General features: G+C 44.1%; 1 protein-coding gene across 6 annotated transcripts in view; it reads left to right on the plus strand.

Annotated features, from left to right (window-relative positions):
* Positions 1 to 15,207, plus strand: part of LOC117355620 (glyoxylate/hydroxypyruvate reductase B-like) — a 69,173-nt gene that overhangs the window by 7,442 nt on the left and 46,524 nt on the right. For 5 of the 6 annotated variants that reach the window (XM_033934462.1, XM_033934458.1, XM_033934459.1 and 2 more), the window contains exon 2: positions 11,917 to 12,352. In XM_033934462.1, the coding sequence (XP_033790353.1) occupies positions 11,977 to 12,352 (376 nt within the window). In that variant the 5' untranslated portion in view covers positions 11,917 to 11,976. Of the gene's footprint in view, positions 1 to 5,473; positions 5,579 to 11,916; positions 12,353 to 15,207 lie in introns of those variants that run through there. The other variant, XM_033934461.1, reaches the window with a different exon arrangement.

Below are 15,207 nucleotides of genomic sequence, written 5' to 3' on the forward strand. Positions count from 1 at the left end.
CAACAACACCTTCCTTCGAGCGGTGTACATACAAGGAGAACAAAACTGTCTGGCGGACAGACTCAGCCGCCTCCTCCAGCCACACAAGGTGGTCACTGCACCCTCAAATCCTACGACAGGTGTTCGAAAAGTGGGGGACGCCTCAAGTAGATCTATTCGCATCCCCCCACAACCACAAGCTGCCTCTCTTCTGCTCCCGGATGTACTCCCCGGACTGGCTCGAGGCCGACGCCTTCCTCCTCGACTGGGAGGGAAGGTTCCTATACGCGTTCCCGCCGTTTCCTCTGATACTGCGGACGCTTGTCCACCTGAAAACAGTGCAAACCACCCTGATCCTGATTGCTCCTCGCTGGCCACGCCAGCCTTGGTTTTCCCTTCTACTTCAACTCAGTGTCAGAGATCCACTGCCTCTGCCTCTGTTTCCCTCTCTACTATCACAGGGTATGGTTCGCTGTTACATCCCAATCTTCAATCTCTTCATCTGAATGCTTGGTTTCTCTCCCCCTGACTGCTCTCCCCGTGTCTCAATCAGTCAAGGAGATATTAGAGGCCTCTAGAAAGACCTCGACGAGAACCTGCTACTCCCAAAAGTGGACCAGATTCTCAACCTGGTGCTCCTCCCACAGCCAGGACCCGGTGTCGGTCCCCGTCCCTCTGGTCCTTGACTATTTACTTTAATTATCTCATTCCGGCCTAAAGACCAACTCCATTCGAGTACACCTCAGTGCGATTGCGGCCTTTCATCAGCCCCTGGAAGGGAAAGCCCTCTCGCTCCATCCCTTAGTCTCTCGCTTCATGAAGGGTCTTCTGAATGTCCACCCTCCTCTCAAACCCCCTCCGGTGGTTTGGGACCTCAACGTGGTTCTGGCTCAACTAATGAAACCTCCATTTGAGCCCCTAGACAAATGCCATCCAAAATTCCTCACTTGGAAGGTAATTTTCCTGCTTGCGCTCACTTCCGCTCGGCGGGTTAGTGAGTTACAGGCTCTGGTAGCGGACCCACCCTTCACGGTATTCCATCACGACAAGGTGGTACTCCGTACCCATCCTAAGTTCTTGCCTAAAATAGTGTCTGATTTTCACCTCAATCAGTCCATTGTCTTACCTGTGTTTTTTCCCAAGCCCCACTCTCACCCCGGAGAGGTGGCGCTCCATACTCTTGACTGTAAGAGAGCGTTGGCCTTCTACCTCCAACGAACTCAGTCACACCGGAAAGTCCCACAATTGTTTTTGTCCTTCGACTCAAACCGGTTAGGTCACCCAGTCTCCAAGCGCACCTTATCCAACTGGTTGGCCGATTGCATCTCCTTCTGCTACGCTCAGGCTGGTCTCGCACTGCATGGTCGAGTAACGGGACACAAGGTCCGAGCGATGGCAGCCTCCGTAGCGTTCCTCAGGTCGACACCTATTGAGGAAATCTGCAAGGCTGCCACGTGGTCTTCGGTTCATACCTTCACCTCCCACTACTGTCTGGACTCTCTGTCCAGGAGCGATGGCCGGTTCGGCCAATCGGTTTTACGAAATCTATTTGCTTAAATTGCCAACTTCCCTCCATCCCTTTTCAGTCAGCTTGGAGGTCACCTACATGTGAGAATATCATGCCTGCTTGTCCTGGGATAAAGCACAGTTACTTACCGTAACAGGTGTTATCCAGGGACAGCAGGCATATATTCTCACAACTCACCCACCTCCCCGAGGTTGGCTTCTTTGCTAATTAAGTGAACTGGAGACCACGAGGGGATGCACCCCCTAGTGGAGCAGGAAGGCACGCATGCGTGGAGCAGCAGAGCAAACTTAAATCTTCAATCAAGTTTGCTTGAAAATGCTTCCGCATCGGGGCTCCGTAGATGACGTCACCCACATGTGAGAATATATGCCTGTAAGTAACTGTGCTAAATAGCAGGCCTAAATTAAATGAAATAGTGATAGTAGGTGGTCGATGGCAAATGAATATAAATGTACAGCAAAACTGAATATGCATATTAATTTAAGAGCCGAGATCAGAATTTTAACTAATTTGACTGTCACTGCTTAAAATCTGGCCCAAACTGTATCCTGCTCAAGTATGGAACAAAAAATTTTATTTTATGCCAGTAAACTTTTTTTCTTTTTCAAGGACACAACTCATATCAGCCACTGTATGAAAATAAAAGATTATTCAGAAGAAATTAATGCATCTCAATGGCCACAAATTTGGTCTTGGAGAATAAGATGTACAGTGTCAGCATCTATGAGACAAACTTGGTTCTTTTTATTACATAGAGCTTTTTGGACCCCTACACGTTAGCAAAAATTAGACAGTTCTAAGTCCAATAAATGCTGGCACTGTAATCTGGAAACAGGGACATTAGATCACTTATTGTATCATTGTCCCTACATTAAAACTTTTTGGAATTCAATTTGGCCACAAATTAATAAATTGATGGAAAATCATATATTAATATCATATGATACAATATTATTTGGAATGATGATGAAGAAAAAAAGTCAAATTTCACCAGAAAATAACAAGCTTTTATTAATCATGACAGGGGTTGCCATTCAGCATATAACCAACAACTGGAAGAATTATAAAAACCTAAATTACACATTTTGGTGGAATACAATTTGTCATATATACAAAATGGAAAGAGCAATAGCAATACAAAGAGGGACATATACTAAATTTATAAAAATATGGGGGCCATTGACAAAGTATTGCAATGAATAAATAATAGAATTTTTCTTCTTCTTTTCTTCTTTTTAATAACTTTTTAGTCACACACATAGGGGGGAGGTAGTGAAAATAATTTTTACATAATATGATATATAATATGTAATGTATGATTGAAAAAGTAATAGAAGGGTGGGGGAGGGAAAGGGAGAAAATATATTTAGAACTTGATGTATTAGCTATAAAAGTGATATTGTATATTCATAAATTGTATTTTAATATTTTGTTCACTTTATGAAAAATTTGAAAATAAAAAATAATGGGAAAAAAAAAAGAAGAAGTTTCCAATATCCTGTTTGACAAGAAACATAAAACTGGACCTTATTGAATAAAATTTATTTTTCTGTGGCACGGAATAAGAATTTTTTTTTTTTTAAAGCCCTTGTACTTTAATTTAAAATTCTTTGAAAATCAGTCTTTTTTCTATATAGCTGAACAAGGCTCAATTGGTCAGCAAATAAAAAAACTGACACAGACTGAGCTATCCAGACCTTAAAGTATGATTCTGACCTCTTCTAAGCACTGCATGAAAATTACACCTTTGTGGTTTGCATCTGCCCTGTGACTTCCAGCGTTAAGTGCTCAGTTTAAAATCTAAATATTATATAAGCTTAATGGAGAAATGCTTAAGAAGACCCAGTAGTTTTATCCTACTCATGATAACATCAAGACTTCCTAAAGAAGTATGGAGACCTTTTACTAAAGGACATCAAGCCAGTGTAGCATTAGTGCAAGAAAACAGGCTGTACAAAAAAAAATGTCAAAAGCACTTTGAGGTAAAATACTTATTTGCATGCACTAAAAATACTTTTCAGAGAGAGCATGTCATAGATGAAGAATGGGTATGGAAGTGTTAACCAGCTCGTGCTTTATGATTAATGCATGCTACCTGGTTAATGCAGAGTTAACTTGGGAGCACTTGGCACCTCCTAAATACCGTTTTTCCCCCCAAAATAAGACAGTGTCTTATATTAATTTTAGGCTCAAAAAAGGCACTAGGTCTTATTTACGGGGTATGCACATGATCATTTCTCCCTTCCTCTCCTTCACCCCAATTCTTCCTCTTTGCTTTCCCCCACATGTGCAGCATCTTCCCTCCCTCCCATCCCTCGTGCATCAGGACCCTTACCCAGCTTCCCTTCCATCCCTCGTGCAGCAGGATCTCAGCTTCTATCCTCCCCTCCCATCCCTCGTGCAGCAGGACCCTTGCCCAGCTTCTATCCTCCCATCCCTCGTACAGCAGAACCCTTGCCCAGCTTCCCTTTCCTCCCATCCCTTGTGCAGCAGAATTGAGTGAGCACCGTACCCACCATGCAGCCAAAACCCCATCCTTTCCACTCTCCCATTGGAAACCCGCCACGAGCCCTACTTACCTCCCTAAGCAGCGTCGGGCCGGCAGCATTCTAAACAGGCTGCTTCAGCCTTGTCCGCCCATGAATTCATGGCGGCAATGAATTCATGGACGGACAAGGCTGAAGCAGCCTGTTTAGAGTGCTGTCGGCCTGATGCTGCTTAGGGAGGTAAGTAAGGCTCATGGTGGGATTCCAATGGGAGGGAAGGATGGGGATTTGGCTGTGCGGCAGGTGCGGATGCTCGGGGGCGGTGCTGCACAAGGGATTGGAGGGAGGGAAGGGAAACTGCTGGCAAATCCCGGGACTAGGGCTTATTTTAGGGGTAGGGCTTATATTAAGGGCTAATTTTCAGGAAACACGGTAACAGACAGTAAGTGCACCCATGTTAACTCTTGGCAGGAACCACACACTAATGGGAACATTAGTGTACAACCAGAAGTGCTATATTAAATCTGGGCTTAGTGTGTAGCAGAAGTCTTCTGTTAAAACATGTTAAGTTCAGATTTCAATACACTTTAGTAAAAGAGCCCCTTTGTTAACAATGGATAAGCCTATTAGTACCCCAGAAGAGATATTTAGGTACAATTTTTTTATTTTTAATCAGCAACCTCATCCACCTCCGAAGAATGCATAATGAGATCTTTAAGTCTGTCCCCATATGCCTTATAAGGACCACGCACCATTTTAGTAGGATTGTGTGTGTGTAAGAAGTAGTGTGGTAGGTCTGTCCTATTTTTTATTGGTGTTCCTTTCTTTTTTTTAAATTTTATTTTATTGATTTTATAAATATACCATTCCAGTATATGTATAAAGAAAAAGAGAGATTTAACACACTATTAAATAGGAAACAAAGTCCTTATGGATTAAACAGTCTCTCAAATAAAGCCTACAATATGGGAGTTCAACAATTCACATTTCATCATGAGAATTGATAAATATCAAGGAAATACACAAAACAAGTATATCTATACAGCGGTGTTACATCTTCTATTTTATTAAGGACTAAGTCCGTGTGGGAGTACTGGGAGGGACTACTTTCCCCTCTAGGAAAAACTGTAACTGAGCAGGGTCAAAAAAATATATGAATGTTGATTCAAAAGGATCAGAGCAAACAAATCAAAACTGCAGATTTGTACACAGTTTTGGTTTGTTTGCTCTGGTCTGTTTTTTTACTGCAGACGAAGTTGGACCTCCTTTCTTTGTTTTGTTGATTCAAAAGGATCAAACATTTACAGGGATATCTAAGCTGAAATTTAGCACCCAAAGACAGTACGGATTGTCTCAATTGCAGGAACCCTTTCCTTCTAGTCTGAGTTAGTTTTGAAACATCTGGGAACATGGAGATCTTAGAGTCCATAAAGGTCACCTCTTTAAGCCTAAAAAACAGCCTAAGAAGTGCCTCTTTGTTTGTCTTGTTGAAAGACAAAAGTCACCAGAAGTGTAGAGTACGAGATGGCTTCATCCACTGGGGTTTCCAATATTCTTGTTAAATCCATTAAGCTCGCTGGATCAGGTAATACCTCAGGTTGTGAAACCTTCTTTGATACTGGAAGGAAATATATTTTTATGTAGAGGTGGAAGTCCCGAATCAGGATATTTAAATACTTCCTTAAGAAATTTATTAAATAAATCTTGAGGAGACATTGCTAGTACTTTGGGGAAGTTGAGTATTCTTAAATTTAACAGGGATACAAAAGTCTCAAGTTACCTTAATGCAAGACAGAGTATTGCTAGTATGGAAAGCTGAAAATTTGGTGTTCCTTTCTATTGTATTTTTTAAATTGTAAACCACATGGAGCTGTCGTAAGAACAAGCGGTATAACAAGTTTTAATAAAACATTACCTCCTATCCAATTTCATCAGAAGTTACATCTCCAATCTTCCTCCCACCCCACATATTCATATCGGTAAAATCAAACCCCCTTGCAGCCTACAATATCCTGTTTATTCCTGGGCAGCTGGAGGAAGTATGCTCTTACTTCATCCCTGGTCCAGCACCAAGCTCCTAATGATACTAGTAGGCAGCACTACTTTATCCCAGGACAAGCAGGCAGCATATTCTTGACTGATGGGTGACGGCACCGACGGAGCCCCGGTACAGACATTTTTAGAGTGATTGCACTCTAAGAACTTGGAAAGTTCTAGTAGGCCGCACCGCGCACGCGCGAGTGCCTTCCTGCCCGACGGAGGCGCGCGGTCCCCAGTTTCTTAGTTTCCGCGGAGCTAAGAAGACGCGTTTCTTTCAACGGCTGTTGTAAGACTTTTTTGGTATCGCCTTCCCGCTCGCGTAAACCCTCAAGGAAATACTATTTCCTTCATTTTCACCTTTTCTTTTCTTTATTTAAAAAAAAAACCAAAAAACAACCTTGATTGTTTTTTCATTTCTTTCAGTTTCGCCCCGGCGGGGCCTGTTGCCACCATCGAGGCCTCGGCCTTCGATTTGGCAGAAGCCGTTTTCACTTTCATGCCCCCCCCAACCCGGCTTTAAGAAGTGCCAGCGGTGTGCGAGGCCCATTTCTCTTACCGACCCGCACAACTGGTGCTTACAGTGCCTGGGTCCTGACCATCGGGCCTCCACCTGCACCCGCTGTGCGACTTTAAAAAAGAGAACTTAAAAAAACCGTCAGATCCAAAAGCAGTTACTATTTGGTGCCGATATGTCTGATCCTGCGGCACCGACATCGGCCCCGTCTCAGTCGGCACCCACCTCGTCAACACCGCGCCGGCGTCACATCCCTCAGGTAAACCGGCTAAGAAGCCTTCCCCGCTGGAGCGTCCTCCAGTCTCAGTAGCAGCGAGCCCAGTCCTGCCGACCTCGAGGCGCCCACGGAAGCGCTCCGCCCCAATTGAGGTGAGCCCCTCGACCTCGGGTTCCTCATCCTCGGGGCGTAGAGCGGCACCACAGATACCGCAGAAGAAAAAGGCGGTACCGGTGCCTTCCCTGGATGAGCGGATTGCGGCTGTCCTGCAGGTGCAGCTTAAGGAGCAGTTGCAACAACTCCTTCCCGCACTTTTGACACCGAGCCTTCCAGTCCCGGTCCGGTCTGAGCCACCGGTACCGACAGTGGAGCAGCCCCTTTTATCGGCATCCACTTTGTCGGTACCGGTACATTCTGCTTCATCGGTCTCCATGCCAGTCCTTGCACCGGAACCGAGAACTCAACACCAGGCTGTTCAAACTTCGGCACCGATGCAGCCTTTAACGTTTCCTGGAACCGTGTCTATGAGGTCAGGTAAGTCGGCACGCAAATCCCGACACCTGGAACCCTCCACACCGGAGTCTTGAGACCGCAGTTTTCAGGTTAGGGATTCTGATCTGTGGGGTGACTCGGAAGACCCTCTTCTCTCTGAGGGGGAATGTTCATCTGGTGACAAGGATCCTTCTGCTTTAGACCCATCCTCTAAACCAGATGTAACCTCTTTCTCATCATTTTTGAAAGAGATGTGTGACTCTGTCTCTATTCCCTTGGAGGCTGAGTCAAAGAAATCCAAAGCTTTTCTTGATGCACTGGATTTTTACCAGCCTCCAAGGGAATATCTCAAATTGCCTCTCCATGACATCTTGAGAGAGACTTTTTACAAGAATTTAGAGACGCCTTTAACCATCCCAGGAGCCCCCCGCAAGTTAGACTCCTTATACAAAGTCATCCCGATTCCTGGTTTTGACAAACCACAGCTCCCACATGAGTCTCTTTTGGTGGAATCCACTCTAAAGAAATCCACGGGAGCTAGTGTGTACGCCTCAGTCCCTCCTGGCAGAGAAGGTAAGGCCATGGACAAATTTGGCAAGAGGTTGTACCAGAATGCGATGTTGGCCAACAGGTCAGGGAATTACGCTTTCCATTTCTCATTCTATCTCAAGCATCTCATACAAAATCTGACTGCTTTTGAGAAGTACCTCCCTGACCGCAAGAGGTCTGCCTTTCGCCAAACTTCTTCATCGCTCTTACAACTTCGCAAGTTCATGGTCCGGTCGATCTATGACACCTTTGAGCTGACATCTCGAGCCACGGCCATGTCGGTTGCCATGCGTCGTCTGGCATGGCTCAGGGTTTCAGAACTTGATGTCAATCATCAAGATCGACTGGCTAATGCGCCTTGCCTGGGGGATGAGCTCTTTGGAGAATCCATGGACTCCACTACCCAAAAGCTCTCAGCTCATGAGACTAGGTGGGATACTCTCCTCAAAACAAAAAAGAAGACCCCACCTACCAGGCCTTTTCGACAACAATCAGCCTATCAACGCCGATTTGTAGCTCGTCCTTTGCCATCGGCCCCTCAACAGCCCCGGCGTCAGCGGCAACAACAGAGGCAAAACCCTAGACCAGCACAACAGCAGCAACAGGTGAAGCCTCCTCCTCCACAAAAGTCCTCCCAACCCTTTTGACTTGGTTCTCCAGGACATAGCCAGTATTGTACCATCTGCCCATCTTCCGCAGCCCATAGGAGGATGCCTTGCTCATTACTTAAGCCGTTGGGAAATTATCACCTCGGATCAGTGGGTCCTCAACATCATCCGCCACGGCTATTCTCTCAACTTTCAGACTTTTCCTACCCAAAGTCTACCAAAAGAGTCTGCTTTGAACACTCCTCAGTCTTCCCTCCTTCTTCAAGAGGTTCAATCCCTCCTTCTTCTGAACGCCATAGAGGAAGTTCCTCTAGATCAAAAGGGACAGGGATTTTACTCCCGTTATTTTCTAGTTCCCAAAAAAACAGGAGATCTCAGACCCATCCTAGATCTTTGCGATCTCAACAAATGCTTGGTCAAAGAGAAATTCAGGATGCTTTCTCTGGCCACTCTTTACCCTCTTCTCAATCAAGGCGACTGGCTATGCTCCCTCGATCTCAAAGAGGCATACACTCACATACCGGTCAATCTGGCCTCCAGACAGTATCTCCGCTTCATGATCAATCATTGTCATTACCAATACAAGGTGCTGCCCTTCGGTCTTGCCTCCTCTCCAAGAATGTTCACCAAATGTCTGATTGTGGTGGCTGCCTTTCTGCGCTCTCACCACCTTCAGGTCTTTCCTTACCTGGACGACTGGTTAATCAAGGCCAATTCATCTCAGACAGAACTCCTGGCCACCAACCAAACCATCCTGTTTCTACAACTTCTGGGGTTCGAGATCAATCTACCCAAATCTCATCTCATCCCCACTCAGAGACTTCAATTCATTGGAGCAGTGCTGGACACAGTCCTCATGAGAGCGTTCCTGCCATCCAACCGTCTTCAAACTCTTCAATCTCTGTGTCAGCAGGTGCTTCCACAACGTTCCATCTCTGCCAAGCAAATGATGATACTCTTGGGTCACATGGCATCCACAGTTCATGTCACACCCTTCGCACGTCTTCATCTGCGCACTCCTCAATGGACCCTAGCTACCCAGTGGTCCCAGGCGATGGATCCTTGCTCACGACACATATCTGTGACATCATCTCTTCGTCAATCTCTACAATGGTGGTTGATATCCTCCAATCTCTCCAGAGGTCTTCTGTTCCATCTACCTCCTCATCAACTTGTCATCACCACCGACGCCTCCCCTTATGCCTGGGGAGCTCATTTGAACGAGTTCCAAACTCAAAGACTTTGGACAGCCCAGGAAATGAAGCATCACATCAATTTCCTGGAACTCAGAGCGATGTTTTATGCCCTCAAGGCCTTCCACCATCTTCTCTTTCCTCAAGTCCTCCTGCTGTGCACAGACAATCAAGTTGCGATGTACTACATCAACAAGCAGGGTGGGACAGGCTCTCGCCTCTTATGCCAGGAAGCCCAGAGAATTTGGACTTGGGCCACAGCTCACCAATTATTCCTGAAAGCTATCTACATTCAGGGAGAACAGAATTCCTTAGCGGACAAATTCAGCAGAATTCTCCAGCCTCACGAGTGGACACTCGATCCTTTAACTCTGCAGTCCATCTTCGCTCAGTGGGGCACTCCTCAGATAGACCTCTTTGCAGCTCCTCACAATCACCAGCTGCCCCTATTCTGCTCCAGACTCTACTCTCCTCACCATCTGGCAGCAGATGCATTTCTCCTCGATTGGTCCAATCTGTTCCTGTACGCTTTCCCTCCTCTGCCTCTCATGTTAAGAACCTTGTTCAAGCTCCAGAGGGAACGAGCCACCATGATTCTGATTGCTCCACGGTGGCCCAGGCAACATTGGTTCTCCCTTCTACTTCAACTCAGTTCCAGGGAGCCTTTTCTTCTTCCACTGTTTCCTTCTCTGCTTACACAACATCAGGAGACCCTTCTGCATCCCAACCTTCAGTCTCTGCACCTGACAGCTTGGTTTCTCTCGGGCTGACTTCTCATGATACTCTTTTGTCTCAGCCCGTTCGTTCCATTCTAGATGCCTCCAGGAAACCGGCCACTCTGCAATGTTACCATCAGAAGTGGACACGGTTTTCTTCCTGGTGTCTTCTTCATCATCATGATCCCACTTTGCTTGCAGTGGAGACCTTATTGGATTATCTTCTTTCTTTGTCTGACTCTGGTCTCAAGTCTACTGCCATCAGAGTCCACCTCAGTGCTATTGCGGCTTTTCATGAGCCTGTTCATGGGAAACTTCTCTCAGCTCATCCCTTGGTGTCCAGATTCATGCGGGGTCTTTTCAATGTCAGACCACCTCTTAAAGCCCCTCCTGTAATCTGGGATCTCAATTTGGTTCTTTCCGCCTTAATGAAGCCTCCATTTGAACCTTTGGCTACAGCTCCTTTCAAGTTTCTCACTTGGAAAGTGCTCTTCCTTGTTGCGCTTACCTCTGCCAGGAGGGTCAGTGAGCTGCACGCACTAGTTGCTGATCCACCTTTCACAGTCTTTCATCATGACAAGGTGGTTCTACATACACATCCAAAGTTTCTCCCTAAGGTTGTCTCTGAATTCCATATCAACCAATCCATTGTTCTGCCTGTCTTCTTTCCGAAACCTCACTCACATTCTGGAGAACAGGCTCTGCATTCTTTGGACTGTAAGCGGGCTTTAGCTTACTATTTAGACCGTACTAAGCCCCACAGATTATCCCCACAACTCTTTCTGTCCTTTGATCAGAACAAATTGGGACGTCCTGTTTCTAAACGTATGCTGTCAAATTGGCTCACAGCGTGCATTTCATTCTGTTATGCTCAGTCCGGACTGACACTGGAAGGTTCTGTCACGGCCCATAGAGTTCGAGTTATGGCAGCATCTGCAGCTTTCCTCCGTTCCACTTCTATTGAGGAAATCTGCAAGGCTGCTACTTGGTCCTCAGTTCATACTTTTACATCTCATTATTGTCTGGATGCATTCTCCAGATGGGATGGACACTTCGGCCAATCTGTTTTACAAAATTTATTTTCCTAATGGCCAACCTTCCCTCCATCCCTCTTTTTGTTAGCTTGGAGGTCACCCATCAGTCAAGAATATGCTGCCTGCTTGTCTTGGGATAAAGCACACTTACCGTAACAGGTGTTATCCAGGGACAGCAGGCAGATATTCTTGCGTCCCTCCCACCTCCCCGGGTTGGCTTCTTAGCTGGCTTATCCTAACTGGGGACCGCGCGCCTCCGTCGGGCGGGAAGGCACTCGCGCGTGCGCGGTGCGGCCTACTAGAACGTTCCAAGTTCTTAGAGTGCAATCACTCTAAAAATGTCCGTACCGGGGCTCCGTCGGTGCCGTCACCCATCAGTCAAGAATATCTGCCTGCTGTCCCTGGATAACACCTGTTACGGTAAGTAACTGTGCTTACTAGTATCACTAAGAGACAATGGGCCTCTTAAAAATGACCTTAACTTGACAAGAATGAAGTTGAAAGTACTGAGAAATTCAGCATAGCATAATTTTCACTTCCTCTCTTTTTTTGTTTTTTAGAAATTCACATCATTTTCTGTAACCCAGTCAAAATTTGGCCGTGGCCTTGTCTGTGCAAGCATGGATGAGTTGCCTGTTGTCCTAGTACAAAGAATTGGAGACTCAAGTGGTATTGTGGAAAATCATTTGCCATTTCTGAAGAAGCATTTTACCCTAGTCACCATGCAGGAGTTCACAGAAAATCAACAGCACTTCAGTGAAAAAATAAGAGCGGTTTTTATATGGCTCTATGAACCTGTTATTGATCAAAAACTCCTTCAGAGTCTGCCTAATCTGAAAGTGATTGCGAGTGCAGGAGCTGGAGTGGATCATTTGGCCCTGGACATGATCTCCAGCTTTGGAGTAAAAGTTACCAATACCCCACTGGCAGTTAGCAATTCAACTGCAGACCTTGCAATGGTCTTACTGCTAGCATCTGCTAAAAATTTACAAGAAGGTAATACTTAAATCCTTATTATATTATTTGCAATGTATAAGATATGTTGTAATGTTTACTAATAAGTATTATTCCTTACTGTCCATGCCAGACCAGTCCGGACATGGACATGCCCCTCTGCCAGAGCCAGAGAAAAACAGCTAAGAGCTGATCATTTCTCTTATACAGGGTTGGTATTGCCTTCAACTCCTCAGTATTACTCTGACTTTGACAGATGGTACACACATGGGCCTGATGCAGCAACTACAAGTAGGCTAATTTAGGACACTCTCAGAAGCTATAGCCCCAGATTCTTGTTGAATCATAGACCAAAAGTTGACCCAAGTTTCCACAGGAAAAATGGTGAACCAAACAAAACAAAGAAGTGTGGAAACTGACAATGTTAAAACCTTATTTTTGTTTCTTCAGAAAAGGCTTAAAAACACTATCCACAGTTTATGTTCCACGGACCCAACACAGGCTGTGTTTCAGTGAAACACCTTCCTCAGGGGTCCAATAAGAGAAGATGTAATGGAATAGCCTTGCTAACCTGGTGGTGCAGCATTACTTCGTAGTTCTTCTCCAATTCCTTGCTTCTGTGCTACGTCAGGTGAATCAGGCAGCACTTAGTAGCAAAAACAAAAAGCTTGCTCATGCCCTCAGTACCCGCGAGCACAGAAGGCCTGTAGAAACAGAGTTTTTGATGAAACTGGCATACTTGTGTGATGATTCTGAAAAGTTAAATACGCTGAATCTCTCCTTGCAAGAAGGCAATATGCACATTTTGAAATTGATCGAGAAGATTTCAGCTTTCAAAAAAAAATTACAATTATGGTGGAGAAAAATGCATGAAGATGGTGGCAAAGATTGTTTTCCCCTTTTGCAGCAGTTCATGATCTCCAATGAAGTTGTTTTGTCTGACAATATAAAATCAGCTTTTGAAGATCACCTATTGCAAAGTATCAAATGGTTTGAAAAATATTTTCAAGAAGATGATCTCACAAAATTCACCTGGATTCAGGATCTCTTCATAGCCAAACCTCCTGCTGATTTTACTTTTGAAGAAGAAGAAAATCTCATTGACAATACGCTCAAGGCATGATTTAGCAACATGAATATTACTGAATTTTGGTGTTCGGTAAGAGATGAATATCCACTGTTAAACAGTAGAGCGCAGAGAATCTTAATTCTGTTTGTGACATCTTATTTATGCAAGGTTGGGTTTTCGGCACTCGCTGTGATAAAAAGCAAATACCAAGCGAAAATCAATGTGGAGCAAGAAATGAGATTGGCCGTATTAAATATGATTCCGAGGTTTGAGAAGATTTGTAATGAACAGCAAGCTCATCCATCTCACTAGTTCTATCATTATTTTTTGTGATTATTTTTTAAAATTCATTGTTAAACTTTTTTTCAAATACTGGTAATTCAAGATTATTGTGACAACCTTTATGATAAGCTGTTTTAATTTTTTAAATTAATAATCATCTCAAGCCAACAACTATCACATATATATTAGATTACAGAATTATTGTTTTGACTTGGGGAGCTGTGGAAAAATTTTGAAACATTAAATGAGCCATGAACAGAAAAAGTTCATGGGAACCACTGCTGTAGAGGGTATTTGAGTCAACTCTTGAGTTCTCCTAAGATTCTGAGTAAAAACCAGAGGTCACTTCAGAGTTGTCCCTTGGCCTGCCTTAAGATCCTTCTTCCATTTTATGAAGTGTAAATCTCCATGTATTAGATCTTCCAAGAACTGTCTGGTGGAATGAAGGTGCACCATGGATTTTTTTGAGTTCTGCATATCTTGAGAAGCAGTTGAAGCAAAAAACTTCCAGGTTACTTCCAGAAATAATGCTAGTAGCAAGGGAAGTTACTTTTGGATGGACTTCTAAGTGAGGTACAGGGTCCAGAAGGTCAAATGAGTTCTCTAAAGCTGAAGGCATATAATAGTTTTAAACACAAAATCTGGTCCTGTTAACCATCTTGCCTGCATTAATTAGGATGCTGGTTCAATTTTTGTGTTTTCCAAAAACAATTTTGAACCAGTAATGTGTGCAGCAATCCTTTTGTACTGTTATGCTATCACTCATGTTCTCCAAAGACAGTACTTCACAACATGTTTACTCATAGCTTTTTACTTATTCATTGGTCTTCAGAAGTGCCAGTATTAGCCAATTGATTTGAGTGGCCAAATACTATGTGGCACTAGCATCCTCATCAGACCGTTGTGTTTTATATAAAGTGCTTTAGTGTATTAGTGCTTCAATACTTCAGTAAATATATAATTAGTCTCTCAACTTATCTTTTTTTCTTTTTCTGGGTTTTCCCTTTTTCAGTAATTATCGGGAAGGGACCTGTCATTCCGACATTTTTTCGCCCAAAGGCTGTATCAAGAAAAAAGTCCTCTGCAATAAAATACATTCATTAAACTCAGTATAAAACATCAATTTAGTAAACAAGCCTTTCTGCTATTACAAACCTCTCTAAAAACAAATTTTAAGAAAGTATTTGGCCACTCAAATCAATTGGCTAATACTGGCACTTCTGAAGACCGATGAATAAGTAAAAAGCTATAAGTAAACATGCTGTAAAGTACTGTTTTTGGAGAACACGAGTGATAGTATAACAGTACAAAAGATTGCTGCACACATTACTGGTTCAATTTTTGTAGCATTATTAGCTGAGGTTTGGTCAGAGAGCAAATAATGACACTGTTCTAGCCATTTTTTTTCTGTATACATTTGACTGTGTTGCTTACATACACAAAACCTCCTGGATTGATTGTATATTGTCACAACCCCAGCCTTAAGGCTAAGCTTGTGCCAGGTCAATCTCCTCCAAATCCAACCCTTACCCTGAAAAGGGCTAAC

This window comes from Geotrypetes seraphini, chromosome 2, assembly GCF_902459505.1.
Source record: "Geotrypetes seraphini chromosome 2, aGeoSer1.1, whole genome shotgun sequence".
NCBI lineage: Eukaryota > Metazoa > Chordata > Amphibia > Gymnophiona > Dermophiidae > Geotrypetes > Geotrypetes seraphini.